At 42.0% G+C, this 19,104-nt stretch overlaps 1 protein-coding gene across 3 annotated transcripts in view; it reads left to right on the forward strand.

The window, feature by feature from the left end:
• The window catches only part of LOC146809069 (sialic acid-binding Ig-like lectin 12), a 503,656-nt gene that overhangs the window by 208,518 nt on the left and 276,034 nt on the right, over positions 1 to 19,104 (forward strand). For all 3 annotated transcript variants that reach the window (XM_085615877.1, XM_085615875.1, XM_085615876.1), the window contains one exon: positions 2,005 to 2,361. In XM_085615877.1, coding sequence (XP_085472003.1) covers positions 2,005 to 2,361 — 357 coding nt within the window. The remainder of the gene's footprint in view (positions 1 to 2,004; positions 2,362 to 19,104) is intronic.

Here is a 19,104-nt window from a genome sequence, read left to right on the forward strand (position 1 = left end):
GGGGTGTGGGCACGTTGGTCTTTCATTAGCACAGTTCATGGTGTGGGAGTCATCAGAGTCTGGTATCGTATCTCACTCAGGGGGTGCCGGGCACATTGAAGACCAAGGTCGGAGGTTTGGATGTCCTTCCGCCTTGTGTATTGAGACAAAGGAGCTTTCATGCCTAATTTTAGTGTGACTACTGCTTGCATTTCTGGAATGTGATGTGGCCTTTGTGCGAAATTGATGCCAGGCCTTAGATTTAGGGTGCACCAATTGCGAAACATGCAACAGTTGGCATGTATGGGCCAAGGGCAAGATTGTCCTTACGCACCTTGTTCAGTCTCTCTCCCTCTCTTTCTCTCTCTCTCTCCTTTGAGTGCCTGACACACCTTCTTATCTTGGATATTGTCTTACAGGCTGTCACTTACAGATTGTCCAGGGATGACCCACCAATGCTCTTCCAAATAGTAGTTTGCGGACAAATTTGATTGTGATATTTCATTTGGACTTTCAATAGTGAATGATTGATTCTGCCTTTTCTGTACTCACATGACTGTTAGCTGTTGTGATTCTGCGGCATCAGGCGAATGATTTTGTTTATGGTTTTGTGATGTTGATGTGCCATCTCTTTGTCCGGGGGAAGTGGGCAGTGCCAGGGGTAGGGCCCCGGGAGGGGGTGGGGGCTGGTTCGGGGGCGGGTGGCGGTGGGTGTTATGGCCCTCTTGGGGCTCCGAGCTGCATGATGAGTAGCTCCATGGCATCTGTTGTTCTTCAGGTGTGGCTGTGGGCTGGGCTCCCTTTTATGGTGCAGGTTGTCGTCTGACTTAGCAGCAAGAAAATAGCACCTGCTCTGACTGGTGCAAACGCGCCTTATCACCTGTTTTGTGATCTTATCACAGATCTGGCTGGTCAATGAGAATGTTGCGGAGTGGTGTTGCTGCTTTTTTCTCGGGAACGCCTACTCTGCATCTTATTAGCGATAGTTGCCGGGGTCATCCATGGCGATGTCTTTTGCGGCTGCTATCGCAGGTAAACTGGTATTATTGGCTCTTAGCACCAGCTTGTGAATGGGGCGATGAATTTATCATGACTTTGGTTGAGATAAAGTGCCGATAACTCGGCGATAGATCCTTGAGAATATGTCCCTTTGAGTAGTCTTGAATGGTGAGATGCAGTGTGAAGTTATATAGCGAGGCCTAATGTGACGTAGAGGGTATTTTGTGACGCAGTATGGCATTGTCTGTTGTCATTAGTGGTGGAATGGTCTTTTGAGATGTTGGACAACAGCTTTGTTATAGGGGTATTCCTTTGTTGTGGCGTATGTTGTATTGTGTGGTGTGCTGTTGTGTGGTATTGAAAAGTGTGATATGTCGTTTTTTTAGGCACATTGTAGCATGGTATTCGAAGGTGTAGTTTTTAGTGACCTACTAAGGTAAGCAAACTCCTCACAGTTACTAGTATTACCAGGTGCATAATTAGCAAGTGACCTAGTAAAGTCTGCACACGGTAATGCCCCTTCCTTTTCTGGTGACAAATTTCACCGGCTGAGAAAAGGTGCAATTTGTGAATAGAAAGTTGCCCATAATTTGGGTAAATATGGTGTGACTGAACCGGTAGTACTAAAACTCTCATGTTATTTCCATTCAATAGCTCTAACTCACAATCACTAGCAAATGAGGGGGTAACACAACCTGACATTGGAAATACTGGGTACGGTATTTACTAATCCATTTTAGTAGGCATCTTGTAACAAGGCCCTTACTGGTGGTGCCTGTTGCTTTGAGTACGGGGGAAAGAAAATTTATAGCGTAATAAGTTGTTTCTTAGCATGTTATTGGCTGTTTAGAAAAGGATTGGCCATTTGGTGACTCGCACATCCATCCTTTCCCACGTGGTTGCTCCCTTGTTTTGACCTGAAAGCTGAAGCCAACAGTATGCAGTTTCATTGTACCTGTCTGCAGGTTGTTGTAGTGTAATATTGTGATCTAACCACAGCCACCTTCTCTCCTCTTCCTTTTGCAGAGCTTCTTTGCCAGCCGCTCCTCATGCAGTGGTCATTCTCTGTGCCACGTGAGATCACGGCACTCGAGGGCTCCTGCCTGGTGATCCCCTGCACGATCACCGGTTTAATTGTGAGATCGGACAGACCTCTGCCATTCACCTGGCGCCTGTGGAGGAGTAGAGGGAACCCAGAGGTTTACAACAACAAGGATCCAACGAACGCTTTCCCTCCCTATAAAGGACGCACTCTTCTCGTGGGTGATTTGGAAGATCACAACTGCACCCTACAGATAAACAGCGTCACTGGACAAGATGCTAATGAATATTACCCTCAGATTGAACGGGAGTACGACCACAGAGTTTCAGTCGAAGTTTCAGGTCAGTGCGCTGCAGCCGACCGTATTGAAGAGTAAAATGTTTTAAACAGAAAATCCGCAGAACTGTTTGACCAGTGCGCGGATCCTCAGTCTGAATCACAAAGAGGCCTAGATTTACAGACATACTCAGAAGCAGAGCAAAGACACTATGCGGCAGATTTACAAACCCCTTGCGCCGCCTGTGCATCACGTTGTGTGACGCACCGGTGGCGAAGCCTGCTGAGTGATATTTACAAGCACAGGTAAAGTCACCCTGCATGACTTAACCTGTGCTTGTAAATATCGCCCCTGTTCATGCAACACCTTGCTTGTTAGGGGCGTGACATGGGTGCTGCTGTGGATGTTCCCACGCAACACCCATGTCCACTGATGTATTTCCAGATTTAAATCTGGAAATGTGTCAGAATGCTACACCACCCTATGGGTGGCGTAGCGCGATGCAACAAGGAGAAATGTTTCATTTCTCCTTGTTTTTTTCCTCTTTCAATGCGTGCTGAATTCTACTGCACACATTGGAAGAGGAAATCACCTCAATTGATTGTTTTTGTGCAGGAAGGTGGCCCTTCCTTCACAAAAACAATCTCCCCACGACGCAGGAATCCATGCACAATGTTGCAAGGGTGCCTGCGCCGGCACATGGAAGCAGTTTGTGCACCAGCGCAGTGCCGCATATATATGTGACATATTTTTGTAAATGTCGCATCCCTGTGCTTCGAAACTAATGCAGCTCGGCGCAGCAAAATGATTTGCTGCACCACGCTGCATTAGTTTCTTGTAGATCTGCCCCTATGCGTCCTGGTGCAAGCAAGGAAAATAGCCCTCATCCGCTACTTGGATGGAATAAACAAGACCTTATTGGGGTTCACCCTGCGGTATCTAGGCCCTGTTGCCCTAAGACCTTCTGCACCACAGATAGCTACGACACTGCTCATAACCATTCTTTTATGAATACCTGGTAGGTGTAAAGGAAACTTACATCCTTCTCGTTAAAGTCCACATGCAGCTTTTACCCCCTTGCCTGCTGCCTTCCAGTAGGTGCCTCGCCATAACACATGTAACCAGCTTCAGTAAGGACTGCTAGTAAAGACCACATGAGAACAAACCAAGAGCCCAGGACTAGGTTCTGGTGTGTGATAAACTAGATGTGACTGCAAGCCAAACTGGCAATCGTGCGCTCAGTCTATTTTTCTACCAGCCACAACTGTACAATTTCAAAAGCACACATTACAATAGGTACTTTGCAAGTGAACGGGTGATGTTGGTACTGAATCAGAAAAATCATATGGGGCACATCTACAAAGAAATGACGCGGCGCTGCAAGCATTGGAGCAGTCCAGCCTCAGTTAAACAAGCATTTGCAATGCAATAGGTCTTGCATTCACTAGAGTTTGAGCTATTGGCTGTGTAAATGACAATGCCTTTTATTTATGTGGCATTCAAACAAATATAAGGAGCTTTCATTTACAATGCCACAAGCTTAAACTCTTGCAAATGCGAGATCCATTGCATTGCAAATGCGTTCAGCGCCCGTGCTATAAATTGTTTCTAAAAGTGTTAGGAGAGTGCGTGTCAGCTATTGGAGAAAATAGTGCTCAGAGGCTGTAATTAAAGCCTACCAAGTATAAACACAAGTAACAGGGGGTGTCGCCTTGGACGGTTAGAAAACGCTACAAGGTGGCTAAGACGGGACTACCAAGCCTATTGACAAATCAACAGCAGCAGTTTACCGTGGACAATGGCACAAGCAAATGAAAAATATGGACTGAGCTTTAACACCCTACCTGAATTCAGCATGCCTCGCAGAGCAGCACATGCGCTGCCCAGGCTCGACCTAAAAACAAAATCCATACACATGGCCACCCACTCAGCTTGTACTCAGCCAGTTCTGCCACCTTTCTCAGGCATTCATTAGAAGACTTCTCTCCATCTGTGAACTTGACCAACAAAGTGTGCCAAAACCTTGTTATACCCTCATCCAGCGCACACACACCAGAGAAGAAGGACATAACTTGTAAGTGCCTTGCCCTATAAGAAAATTCTGCATTTAAACTGATATAGTGAAAAAGCAGCATACTACAAAGGTGAAACAAAGCAACCATTGAAGTATACTAGAAGAAAAACAACCCTGGATAAAGGGTGGTCTCTGGTTGCCTGGTGTGTCTGTGCTTTTCAATAACCTTGCTCATCCCCAAACACTTTCAACTAAATTCTGAATGCTTGAGCATAACTAAAGCATTTGCAATGCATTTGGTCTCGCCTTTGAAACCTCATATGCATTTAGCTATGCAGCACATTGGCCTGGGTGCTGAAACATCTACTGTTCTCTAACATGGAGGGGAAACTAAGCACCAAACTGTGGAACACGCCAGGTATGGGAACACATGGAGAGAAATACTGCCTATCAGCGGAAAATTGGATTGTCCAAAGCTCTGTTTTTAATATAAAATCACCCACTTCTGTAGTTATATCACTAAAAACAGAAGATTTGAAAAAAATATTATGGTCTACGGGTGTATGGCCTAGAATCTAGGGAATGCTAAAGTGATTCTGGTATTTTCCAGCTGGTCGATTTCTATCAAGAAAATTAAATAGAGGCAATTGTCAGAAGAAAAAAAAAGAAATGAATAAGAAAAAGTCCCTAAGCAAAGTCGGAATGTAAACAAGTCCTGGGGCTGATCTCCAAATCCCATAAAGTACATACAACAGATCTTCCAGACAGCGCAAGCGCTGTCTAGGCTCAACCTAAAAACGCAGGGATTAGGGTGACTAGTTATTGAGGAGCAAAAACGAGGGCAGGTCAGACATAAAGGTAGGACTAAAGTGTTTTATATTATTTTTATGTCTGGTATGTCCTGGTTTTTGCGTAGTCATGTAAATGAATGTGTGTTTGTGTATGTATGTTTGTATAGATATATTCAGTGCTTGAAATAGAAAAATAGAAGTGCAGGTACTCTGTACCAAAGTACCTGCTTATTTCTGATAAGTGCCGGTACTCTCCAATTAAAAGTATTACATTTCCCTTGTGAAGTACCGGTACTCTCCATCTCAAAACAATGTGCGGGTACTCCGTATCGGACAGTGCCAGCCCATTTAAAGCACTGTATATATCTATATAGATAGACATTCACACACATTTGCAGGGCTAAGTTATATAACATAAGCTGTGGAAGGACCTCCACCCTGAGTCCCCCCCTTCCTTCCTCCCCACTCTGTCTTACCTCTGCTGCAAGCCCCCAGCTGACCTCCTCCTGTGCTGTCTGAAAGAGGCAGATAATGCATTAAATCACATTTGAGGCATCTCTTGAAAAGAGAGCGTGGTTTCATTTCTGCTTCGCAGAAGGACTTTATCTTAGTCCCATAAACCGGAACATTTATTGAAAATTAGGAATAGCGTTGGGACGCTGGGACAGTCCTGTGAAAACAGGGACTGTCCGGGGAAACCTGGGACATCTGGTCATCCCTAGCAGGGATGCCCTGTATTCACAAGAATATGGCACACCCATGTGTTTTCTCTTGGCACAGCACTAAAAAAGCTGCCTACCACCAATGCAGACACTCGAACGCCATTGTGCAAGGGTGCCTGTTTTGCGGGGATAATTGTTTATGTGCAGAAAGGGACACCATCCTGCACATGATCATTAAAGATGATTAAAAGCGATTTGTTCTTTCTAAGGGTATATTTACAAGGGCATTTTGCCAGAGGAGCATCACTTTTTACGACGCTCCGGTGGCGCAATGCTCTGCTCCATATTACCAATGCAGTGCTAAGCCACTTTGCATAGCTTAAACCGCATCATAAATATTGTACCCTTTATTGCAGTTTTCTGCACCAAATGGGTGTACAATGTGTGTTCCTGTTGGCGTTCCACCGCAACACACATTGTTTTTAGATGATGCCGAAGATTTACATGGACCTGTAAATCTGAGCCTGCGCAAAAAAAAGCATGTGTTAGAGCGGTGCAACGAGAAGAAATACTTTTATGCTCTTTCTGCAGCACACATAGCAGGATCACATCACCTTTAATGATTGTTTCTGTGCAGGAAGGTACCCCTTCATGCACAGAAACGATCATCCCTGCAAAGAAGGCACCTTGCACCATGGCGCAAGGGTGTTTCTGTTGGCGCTAGGCAGCTGTTTAAGAACCAGGGAAAACACAGGGGTGCACCATATTCTTGTGAATACAGTGCATTTATGCGTTTTTGAAATGACGCAGCGTGGTGCTGCTAAATGGCTTGCAGCCCCTTGCTGTTATTTCTTTGTATATATGACCCATCGAAAAAGAAAATAAACGAGGAGAAATACAAGTTTTTATTGATGGTATTGGATTGGAAGACTCTATAACAATGCCAATCCTACTAAGCACCAAGAGGACATCAACATATTATCTATAGTAGAATCAAATAGATCTAAAGGTTTTTGAAGGCTCAGGCCCATTCTAGTTACAAGGAGGCAATCATTTGCGTACATAAGGACAGGTAACGGGTAATTCCCTACCCTGGGTGGATCTGCCACAACACCCAATGAATGGTTATCAAGGTCATTCATATAAATGCTATAAAGGAATGGTGCTAACATTCACTCCTTTCTAACCCCGTTTTTTATCTTTATACAAAGGGTACATTCGCCACCTGACCCAAATCTAATGCAACACTCAACATCAGTGTGCAGTTGAGCAAGAAGATGAACAATACATGGGTTAACTCCCATGCTTACTAACATGTTTTATGCTTTGTCTGCACAGTGTTGTAAAATGCTACAACTCAGGTCCATGAATGCCAGGTACAGACATCCTTCCTTAGCAGGCAGGTATTTGTACATTATTAAATGGAGGTTTAAACATTGGTCCATGGTCCCAATACCCTGTTTGTACAGGGTAGAAAGTAAGATGTTATTTTCATTTGTCCAGTTTTCAAGTTGGTCCAATAAGATTCTACCCAGTATTTTGGCCATCGAGTCGATTAAAGATGTGCGCCAATAACAGTTGGGGCCGCTCCTGCCCCCCTTTATAAAAATTGGGACAATCAGTGCCTTGGACCATGATTTTTATGGGCCCTGGGTTCACACACAGTGTAGGAGGCTCAGCAAGAAGGGAGCCCAGAAAATTATGTTTTCTGGGCCTGGAACCTTGCTGCTCGAGCACCTACTCACAGCTGATGTAACATCCTTAACAGTGATTACTAGCTGTTCAGAATCCTCCAAACTAACTGTACCCCTTGTAGTATTGGAATGAGACCCTGTTCTAATCTCCCCGTTCCGCCTCGTAATTACCGCTTTATAGTGTTTCCTGTAGGTACTAATTACTAGCAGATCCCTCTGGTGATTTTTGACTGCATTCACAAGGCTTTTATGTGCCTGGAAACATGATTGGTCAAACCATTTATGGGATTTGTGGGCGTTTGGGTGCCATTAATTCTTCAGAAATCTTCTTGCAAATTGTTTCAAAGGCCCCTAGTATCTCCTCGTGATCAGAGTCCGAGTTTAGGTATATCTGAAAGTGCTCCTTCTAATTTTCGAAGAGCATTTTGTGAAATGCATTGGGGTCCCTTTCCTGCCATTTCCATCGTACTCCCCCATTTCTAGTATATTCTATCTGACAAGCCACTTTATGAACCATTGCGGTCAGTCCAAGGCTAAAGCTAAGGATCAACGGATTATGGTCCAAGAGCTGAAATAAGCCCGGGTGCATCTGCTGCAGCGTGGAATCCAAAACCCTCCCTTCGTCACAGACCGAATATCTCACAAACACATTCAATCAATACATTCACTGGTGGGGCCCATAACACCAACATTCATACATCATTGGTCTGTTTTTCCGAGAGATGATTGTTCCAAACGCTGACATGAAAGGAATACCTTATAACCTAAAGGAACGTATATTTACATAACCAGGCATAATCTATATATAATCCAACACATCCTAAACCTAAATTTCCAGATATCCCTTCCACGTAATGGATGGATCTAATTTAGTTGTTTGGTAAAATGGATCTTCAAATCTCCTAATTTACAATTTAGATTTAAACATTCTCTATGGATAAACAACCCAACTCATTTGTCAGTAATCAATGACCAGCTTTATCTTAATTAATGCAAATTAAAATGGACTGTTATTCAAACCACAGATCACCATATTTACCTATTCTGGCTAATTGTCGTCCTCCAAGTCAATCAAGTCGTCCTGCAGCACGCTACAGTCCCATAGATTGGGTCGAGACCATAAGCACGTACCAGTCAATCTATGCCCATTAAATCGAAGATTTCAGTTCATCAGGAAATTGGGCAGCAATTCAGTCCGTCAAAGATTCAGGGAAACAGCTGTCCTGCAGTGTCACCGTCCTCTCAGTCAGCATAACGCAAGTAAAAAGAGCGTGCAACTCACTATTCTATCGGATTTTTATAATGAAATCGATGTAAAATTGTAACAAATATCAATTTTAGACTGTTCTCATTGGTGGATTTGGGGTCGGTCGGTGAAGTTCTCACATAGTTCATTAAGTTAGATCATCGCACTTGCTGGTTCCGGTTTTTAAAGACAGTCCATTGTTCATTCTCTTTGGCACTTTTCCCAGTATGTCCTTGATTAGAACAGCCTGGCTAGGGTCAGGACGAGGCCACTGCTGTCCTTTGTTGCGCAGGCGCACTTCACCCAAAACCTTGTGGAGTGTTGTCAGTCGCGTCGAGTCAAAGGAGCGGCCATCTTAGCGAAGGCCCAAAATGGTCACCTTAAGTAAAACAAACACAAAACATAATTAAAACATGGAAATGGCTAATAAAATGTTAAACCCTCACTATTTCCCCTATGTGTATGTAATTATCTAGCATAATAGCAACATTCAAAACGTTTATACTCACCCAGTGATGTCATCTGGTGCAACTCACAATTACATCACAAAAGCAACACATAACATACAATATTCTAATTTTCTAATATTTGTAGGCGTACATATTTTAATTGAGATTATTTTGGCCATGCAAATCCCACGTGTAATTCATACATTAATAGGGTTGATTAGTATTCCACTTCAAACCTTTAATATGGTTACAGTTAATTGATTATGCTAATTAGTATGCACATGCAGATTGGTGGGGTATACAACATTTTGCATTACCCGCTCCAGCAATCCCCCCTTTGGTGAATTTATCACCACACCATCAAAATTTTGTATTACGGAATTTTAAAATGATTTCTTGCTCTTATTCATAATTCAGTTTCCCCTATTTCTTCTCTTTTTGCCGATTCGTACATGCTTTCTTTAAACTTCTAATTCTATCTCATCAAATTCCCTTTCTTGTTTCTTGTCTTTTCTCCTCAATTTTTCTCTTTTTAACTTTTTATGATTTTTATTGTTTTTACAACAGATACAACCTATTCTTATTACTAATATTATGAAAATTACACATGTTAATGGAAATAATATTTTACCTAAACACGTACTACCTAATTTTACTAAAAAATCTTTAATAGCTGATATTTTCTTTCCGATCTTTTCCCAAACACCCTGTGCACAGTGGTGCAATTTCGTCATGCAATTCTGTAATATTTTTAATATAAATTTTAAGATCTTTACTTTCATCAGGAATGTAAGTACAACAGTGTTGAACTTTCAGCATTCCACAGACTCCACCCTCTTTTGCCAATAATATATCAAGGGCAAGTCGATTTTGCATTACCATAGCACGCATGGCAACCATTTTGGTGTTTACCAATAAGAATCCACCAGCGGTGCTTGTTGACAAGCTATCCACTACTGTTGATAATTTTCTGATCTTGTTTGCATTCAGAGATCTTCCCACTGCTGGTATCAATGCTCCAAAAATGTCACCCACAATTTCTGTCCAAGATTCTCTCTTACTACGTGCTAAATAACTACCTAAACTATGTTCACCATCTTCTCCTCTATCCATATGAAAGATCTTTGGAAAAACCAGGCCTACGTAACATGTGCCATACCAATGGTCTGGCAAACGATAATATGCCCGGTTCCCACAGATAAAATATAATCCAGGGAAAACTGGATCTTTTCCACCGTTAAATCCCCACCCACCCATGATTCGGCCTCTCTATAGATCCAGCAAGGATAAATCAATTGAGTAGTATTCCGGAGACCCCCGAGGTTGACAGTGCAACCCATACAGAGTTTGGGACGCTTCTGTCCTGGAATATTGCAGGACTAAAATCTAAATTGAAAGATCCAAAATGGGCATCATTTATAAATTCTTATGACATCTGCTTATTCCAGGAGACCTGGATACTTGAGGCTCAGTTTTTGTTGGGTTTTTTGAATTTTAATGTTTTGGCGGTTAAGGGCAAAAAGGGTCGCCCCTCCGGTGGTCTTACCATCTGGATTAGACAGGATCTTGGTATTGTTGTTAAGGAGCTTCCTACTTCACACCCAGATATTCAGCTACTTAACCTTAAGTTTAAAGACGGAAAATTGCTGGATATCTATAATGTTTATGTTAGAAGCACAGGTGGAAAGAAGTCTGACATCATAAGCCGATTGGATGAACTTATGCTTCTTTATTCCCAGCACTCCCATGTTATTTTAGGCGGTGATTTTAATACAACCTTTGAACCCCTTCTTGGTGTTGATCGGAGCATTTTGGAAGTAGAGGATGGTTTATGGGGTGTTCCAAGTTTAGACCTTGAACTAGCTATTCGCTGGTCAGAATTAGTAATTCAGATCAATGCCCTTTGTTTGAATATGGGGCTTCGTGCAACAAATGGCAGGTCTGAACAAGACAAATTAGGGTCTATTACATTTAAGAGTGGTTGCCGCACTAGCAGGATTGATTATATTTTGCTATCACTAGATCTTTGGGAGACCCTGAGGGGTATGGTGGTTATAGACAGACAGGAGAGTGACCACAATCCTCTCTCTTTATCTACTTTGTACTGGGTGACCCCCATTGCCCTTAGTGATTCTCCTCCACAGCACCATCAAGATGTAGTCATTGCTAACGATCTGCGCCACGTTAAGTGGGCTAAGGTTGTTCAAAGTCAAGATTGTTTAACTCGTATTTTTAATAGTCTAGAGCTTGCCACCCAGGATTTAGGGGTGGCATATAATCAGTGTCTTTTGGAACCACATTGTATACCTGGAATGTCGATCCATGATTCTTTTTTCCTAGAACTTAAAGATATTTTTGTAAGGCCTTGCAAATTAACTAAGCCCAAACATGATTTGTCACCACGATGGTATACTACTGACTGTAGAGATGCTCGTGTGAACCTGGGCATCGCATTAAAATCTGGCGATAGTCTCAAAGTTCGCTCTGCCAGATATGCTTATAAGCAAGCTATTTTTAAATCTGAGAGCGTGGGATTTCCAAAGGTGGCAGGAACTTAGGGAAGCAGGTGCCCAAAAGGATATGAGACGTTTCTGGTCTGTTTTTAGATGGGGTACTGGGGGTAACCCTGACAAACCCCAAAATTGGGTTTCGCAAGATGCTTGGGTCAAGCATTTTGAGGCCCTTTATGCTGTTGAAGAAGATATGTGTCCCCTTTCTAATTACCAAACTATTTTTTACAAGGAAGACGCTTTTACCCTGGGTGATGTTGCTATTGCCCTCAAGTCGCTGGTTCCTGGAAAAGCCCCTGGGATGGACGGAGTCCCTGCTGACATTTTTTTGATTAATAACGAATCTTGGGGAAACTATCTTAATTTTAGCCAACTTGATTGCCAGAGGTGCCCCGTTCCCCACTTCCTGGAAAGGTGCTGAAATCATTCCAGCGTTCAAGAAAGGGGACAAGTCCCTCCCTGCAAACTATCGTCCAATCAGTTTGATTGATACCACGCAAAAGATCTTAGGCAGGTTGATCTTGAACAAAGTGTTGGACTGGGCTCTAGATAATGTAATCCTCTCTCATTTACAAGCTGGTTTTAGAGCTAGAATAAGCACCATTGACCAGGTGTTACATTTTGCTATGCTCTACTGGAAGGTGGTTTACTTGGGGGGGGGGGGGGCAACTTATAGGCTGCCTTTATAGATCTTAGGGCAGCCTTTGATCTTGTCCCCCGGGCATCCCTTTGGGCTGTTTTAGATAAGATGGGGATGCCAGCTGTTCTAATTTCCCTAATTGCTAGACTCCATACAGATAATTTTGCGCAGATTAGATGGGGTGGTGTCGGGCAAGTGACCAAGCAGTTTCCTATTCAGAAGGGGGTCAGGCAGGGCTGCGTACTCGCGCCAACTTTATTTTCCTTGTATATCAACGATGTGGCCAAATTATTAATAGATGCAAATGTTGATGCCCCCTCATTGGCAGGTGGAAAAATTCCTATTTTAATGTTTGCTGACGATTGTCTTATAATCTCTAAAACCCCGAGTGGCTTACAGAAGTCCTTAGGCATTTTTGAGGACTTCTGTTTAGCCCGCGGGCTTGAAATTAATGTTTTAAAATCCAAATTTATGTCTTTTAACCAGTCCAAATCTTTTAAAAGCAAAATATATATGAATAATATGCCATTGGACCAGGTTCAAGATTTTACTTACTTAGGTATTTGCATCCAACATGATTTGGGATGGAAAAAGCAAGTGGATTTGGCATCCCTTAAACACTCTCAGCTCTCTGGCGCGCTAAGCAAAGAACATACCAATCCCTGACTAAACCCATCGACCCTGCACTTCGGGTGTACGATGGCAAAGTGGTTGGTGCTGCGCTCTATGGAGTCGAGTTGTGGGGATTTGATAACGTACACAAACTATCTACCTCTGAAAATAGATTTTTAAGGAATCTTACTAAACTACCTCAGAGTACTCCCCTTTGCCCCCTGCTTTACGACCTAGGTATAAGGCCAATAGCATTAATTGCCCTATTTCGCCCCATATTATATTGGCGGCGCCTATGGGTCACTTCTGAACTTAGGCTCTTTGCTCTTGGCCTTATGGATATTATTAAATTGGATACCTTTCGTAAGGTCAAGTGGCTCCGTAGGCTACGTGAGTCGCTTCAGGATCTGGGCCTAAAAATTTTGTGGGAGGATCCACTAAATGCTAGCTTTCCGTCTAAGCAAGTACTGAAGGCTTTATACTGGGAAGTGGTAGCTACCCGAGTTTTCAGATCCACAGCCCCGCTCTCATTGTCTGGCATCTTTCTTGATTTTAAGGATACCATTTCTTTGGCACCTTTTTGGGATGACATTACTAATCCTTTGGACAGGAAGCTCTATTTTCAATTCAGAGTTGGCAGTCTCCCAGTAAGAGTTTTCATCTAGATGGGCCGTGTCTAACGTGCTTAATTGTCCTGGCTGTACTGCACCTATTGAATCTGTTAATCATTTCCTGTTTCAATGCCCATCTCATGTAATTCCCCGTCAGATCTGGCTAAAATCAATGTGCCGACAGTTGGGTACTAGGAATGTTAAAGTGGCACTACGTATCTTGCGCTCTGCTGAAATTCCACTTGTTTATATTTCTGTTGCCAAGTTTCTTGGAAGGGCGTGGGTGATTAGGAGCAAAATGTTGGCTGGGTAAACACTCCTATACCCTGAAATGTTAATTTTTCTGCAAATACCTTTATTTATTGTCTTAAAATATTTTAACATGTCTTGTGTATGGTGTATATATATAAATTTCGTATGCTTTTATGACAATCGTCGAATAAAGCTTTCTTGATATATGATTCGGTATGTATCATGGCACTCACTATTACCTAAAAAATAATTATCATATGCAGTTTGATTCCTTCTAGTACACAATTTTCCTTTCTGAGGTCAATCTGAAGCCATAGCTAGACTATCTTCACCCTTTAAGTGTTTTTCCATTTCTACATCCCAGACTGTCTTCTCCACCTTTCCTCCAGATGCCTTTCTTTACTTTTTCAGTCTCCTTTCTTCAACCATGTCCAAAACAGTATATTCCTCTTTCTTTAAACTGCAAGTCAGATTGTTTTTAAATATGTTTTCTAATGTCAGTTCTTTAGTTTCTAAAAAGAATTCACCTAATACTTTAGCAGGTTTTACCCTATTTAGTTTATTAATTGAAGGTACTTGTGCGAAAATGTTATCTACATCTGAAAAATAATATTCTAAGTTTCCTCTTTGATAAAATAAACCAGCTATTACACTACATGTTATTCCATAAGTTACTGGAAGGTGATAAGTCACTCCTTCTGAAACAGAGGCAGGTAACTGCATACAGACGTAGAAATCCCTTACATCCATTGTCTTTACGTATTCATATAATAATTTTGAGAACACATTGTTAGAAAAATCTGTTATAGACCTATCTTTATGTAAATAATTTTTATCTACTTCAGTCGGTACTACCCTTTGAATTTTCCCTATATAAGCTTTGTTCTCACCATGTCCTTCTAATGTATCTATAGTAATTTTAAAAGAGATCAAAAGAGCAAGTATGCTCCACAGAAGCATTAGTAATCCTGTACAACAACGCATTTTACACCATCTCCTCAAAAATGTACATCTACCTTTGCTACTATCTATGTTTGCCATCTTTGCTAAAAATGGACCGTGTCTTTTGACTTAGCCTCTTCTACTTCACAACTAGTTTTCTAACCCAAGACTCTAAGCACCTACTTGGTTCTATCAGTCTTTATCTTTTTGTCTTATTTTATTGTTTCTTCATCAACAGCTCTCTTGGTCTATTCAGTTCGGCATCTCATCGTTTTTCACTTCCCTTTCGTGATCCAAATACAGAATTTCCTGAACTTCAGTTTCTTCTTCCCCAATGTCGGATAAGAGAACTCTCAGGATTTACGATTCTTCCTCTTCTTCAACCACTTTCAGTACAGTCTCCTCTGGATTTCCTTGACTATCTGCCTCTTCTCCTCTTTCAGGCAGAGCCACGTACGTCCATTCCGGTGACTTAAACTTCTGGTTAAGTTTCCTTATTCTTTTGCTTTCTTTATATACAGCCCTTCATGTCAGTCGCTATCTCAATTTTTTTATTTTATTCGGCCAAACGTCCTCTTTTGCAGCTCTTTTTACTTTACTTCCTTTGTCGTTATTTTCAGTTCTCCAAGCTCTCTTTCTTAGAACTCGAGCTTCAGGTATTTCATCTTAGCTTTCTTCAGACTCTGTCTCAACTTGCTTTATACTCTAAACAATTTCTTTTTCCACCACTTGTCTTGTTTTCCCTACTTATGTCCTTCCTCTAATCTCCGACATGCAATCTTCCTGCTGACTACTTATTCCTTCACCTAACTGGATGTTGCAGTTACCTACGCCTCCTCGGGGGTCTTCCGCAGCAATCTGTCCCTGTCTCTCTCTACCTGTCCCTTGTTCACTGAGATTTGTTATTTCAGGTGGAATTTCTCTCAATCTTTCATCTGGTACTTTCTTTTCACTAATTTATTTATTGTCTCCTCACTGTCTTTTTCTCTGTTCTTTCCTTGTTCTTTTCTGGGACATTGCGTTCCTTGCTCGTTTTCGGAATCTGAACTGGTATCAGAAATCTGCAATCTTCTTCTCAGAGAGTTACTTCTGGGGATAAACGTTAGACTTTGTTCTGCTTCCCCCCCCTTTCAGAGTTTTCTCTTGTTTTTGACTCTCCGTCATCTGACTCAGTACAAGATTCTGATTAATCAAAATATTCTTTTTCTGTGCTGTCCACTGGATTTGGAATTCTCAATGTATGACTTGCATGGATCCAGTTTTTCAGTCCAGCACACTTTACAGCTGTTGTCGTGGTCAGAATGACTTGTCTTTGTTTTCCCCACCTTGGAACCAAACAGTTTCTTCTTCTGTGGACCTTTATTCTTACCCAATCCCCTGGGTTCAGATCATGAGCTGGCTTCTTTTCAAGGGTGGTGGCATCCGCTCCAACCTGATGAAACACAGAATGAACTGTGTCAGCCAGGCTTTTACAGTATTCCAACACCATGTCATCAGTTATAGTCATCAGCTTGATGACTGGTATAAACACGTGCCGCATGGCGCGTCCCATGATGATTTCATGGGGGCTTAAACCAATGCAAAAAGGGGAACCCCTGTACAGTGGATGTAGGTAGAGATTCAGGGGAAATGGGACAGTATAAATATGAACTCAAATATCTCTACCTATAGGTTTCAGAACGTACAATGTATCGTCTCTTTAATATATCTACACTGGGACTAGGGCAGTATGATTCAAAAATATAATCAAGGGTAAATTTTTAATCATTTTATTTTCAAATTAAATTGATTTATGTAGAAATATATTCAGTACATAAAGAATTTTCAAGTAACAGAGAGCATGCTTATCGGGATCCCAGGCGTACTCAAACACACACTAACTGACACACTCATACCAAAATCATTCTAAACCAAAAATGCTAAATTCGCACATTCACATATAGAGGATATAAATCGTACAGAAAATTCAAAATGTAAACATAATACAATGAATATTCAACATTATGTTGGCGAACAAATGTCCACAATTTAAGGAAAAACAGGGTTAGGTGGGCCTCATGTGTGCGCCGATGCGCGTTTCGGTGAATGCACCGAAATATAGGTGCCACCTTCCTCAGGGCAAGCAGAAACCAAGAGTCATAGTATGGTTTAGGGCTGGGACCTATCAAAGACAGTAATGATAATGCATTAAAATGGAAAATCTAGATAACATCATTTATCTAAGTCATGAAAATATCATACTCGCATCATTAGTCACAAGTGTAGGCAACAGTGAGTCAAAATAGAAATATTTTTATGCATAAAATTCGGTTAAAATACGGACACACTAAGGATTCCAGGAAATCACCGAGAGTTAAAAAGGAAGGAGGAAAATATATAACAAGAAGTTCATTAGAGAATATATGCATAAATGAGGAGGAATTCTTTTTTCATATATCCGCCCAATAATATAGACAGAAGGACAGACTCCAGAAGGGGATCGACCCTTCACACTCTCCAGAGGCCCCAATGAGCACCAAACAATCAAAAGGCAGAGTCTGCAAGTGCTCCGGCTATGTGAAAGTAGGGTCTCTGACTCTCCTCACACTTCTGTCACAGATGGCGCATAAAGTCCCAAAGCTCTCAAGTTTTGAGTAGTCTTAGTAGCTAGAACTAATTTGCATATTTGCCGATATCAAAGAAAGCAATGATACACAGGGGCATATGTAGAATAGACCTCATGGCTTAACGCCTCACTCCGCCACTTCTAAAAACGCACGGCTCCACCATATTTACAATATTATGATGCAGCCTTGTGTTTCCCCTGTGATGGTGCTACACTTAGCAGTGTAGCGCCAACGAAGGCACCCATGCACCATAGTGCAAGGGTGTCAGCTTGCATGGGAGGATTGTTTGTGTAGGAAGGTGTCCCTTCCTGCACATAAACAATACTGAAATGCCATTTTGTCGCTTGACAGATGAAAGTCACAAAATTGTTTTTTTTTCTTTTTAAAGATTGTTTAAGAACAGGAAGGGGAACCTTCCTGTACATAAACAAAAACCGGCATTTTACTTTTTCCATGTGTACTGCACAAGGCAGAACACATGGAAAAAGCAAAAATGAGGAGAAATTATAAATTTCTCCTTGTTTCGCCAAATTTTGGCGCTGCCTCCTACATACGCTACCCTTGTACATAGGAGGCAGCGTCAAAATCAATGGGTGTTGTGGTGAAACGCTCACTGCAACACCCACAGCCCACCTCTTTCACGCTAACCATTGCGTGAAAGGGGGCCTTATTTACAAGGCAGCGTTAAGCCACGTTAAGTTGCTTAATGCTGCCTTGTTAATAAAGCTAAGCCCCTATCACCACCAAAACGTAGATAAGTGATGTTGTGGTGACGATAGGGGCTTGTACATATGTCCCCCAAACTTTAACATGAGGAACAACACAAATGACAACGAAATGCTAAAATAAATCTAAATACATATAGAATATAATTAACATAACAATGAAACATCTTCCAGTAGAGTCATGATTTACAACAGAAGCGCAGCAGCACTCTGAAGTGTTCAGAGATGAAGAGGTCTATAGGAGGACTGCTCCTTGGGTGGCCTTACTTTGATGCCTCTGTTGCACCCCAGGCCTGCTATACATCAAAGGTCTGAACACAAGTGCATTTACATTTCATGTTTTAGCACTTCTCATCACGTGTGACATTTAGCCTGTTAAGAGTGAGAGTTCAACCAAAACTTTAAATGTGTGCGTCTCACCTGCCACAAGTGAGGCACGAGGTCCCTGAAATCTTGCCTGGTCTCCAACAGTGAACTGCTGAAATGCCCATCTCTCATACATTGTCTTGTCTCTTCCAGGGTACTGTTGACAAAAGACATGACATTCTCCCAGCCTTACCCCAAACCATACTGCCAGCAGCCACTAGGAGCATAGGTCACCTTCTTAAGTCTTTCCCTAGAGTTTTCAGAGCAGATCTGTATTTAGATTTCATGCGCTAAATCACACCGTGCCCTGGACCTTCCCACATACAGGATCGTCGGACTACAGCAGGCATTTCAGTCCACGGGAAAATGAGAAAAAGTGGGCGTTCCAAGAGGGGCCACCATTCAGTGCAGTTTTAGAACCCGCCTCTCACTTGTACTCAATCTGAAAGTTGTGAGCGTATTGGCAAACAGTTGAAATTGATAGGAGGGGCTCAAGATACTATAGCTAACTTTTGATTTCCATAGACTTTTTTGAATAAACTATCAAAAAACTGCTGGATGCCAAATTAGTATGCCTGCAAAAACACATTTGTTTTGTGCACCTGTTAGAAATGGGGCTACTAGCTGGCTACACCTAAGCCAGGCAGAATTCACCATTCTAGTCAGGGTAAGGGAGTTCCACACCCA

The sequence above is a fragment of the Triturus cristatus genome, chromosome 7, assembly GCF_964204655.1.
Source record: "Triturus cristatus chromosome 7, aTriCri1.1, whole genome shotgun sequence".
Taxonomy (NCBI): Eukaryota; Metazoa; Chordata; class Amphibia; order Caudata; family Salamandridae; genus Triturus; species Triturus cristatus.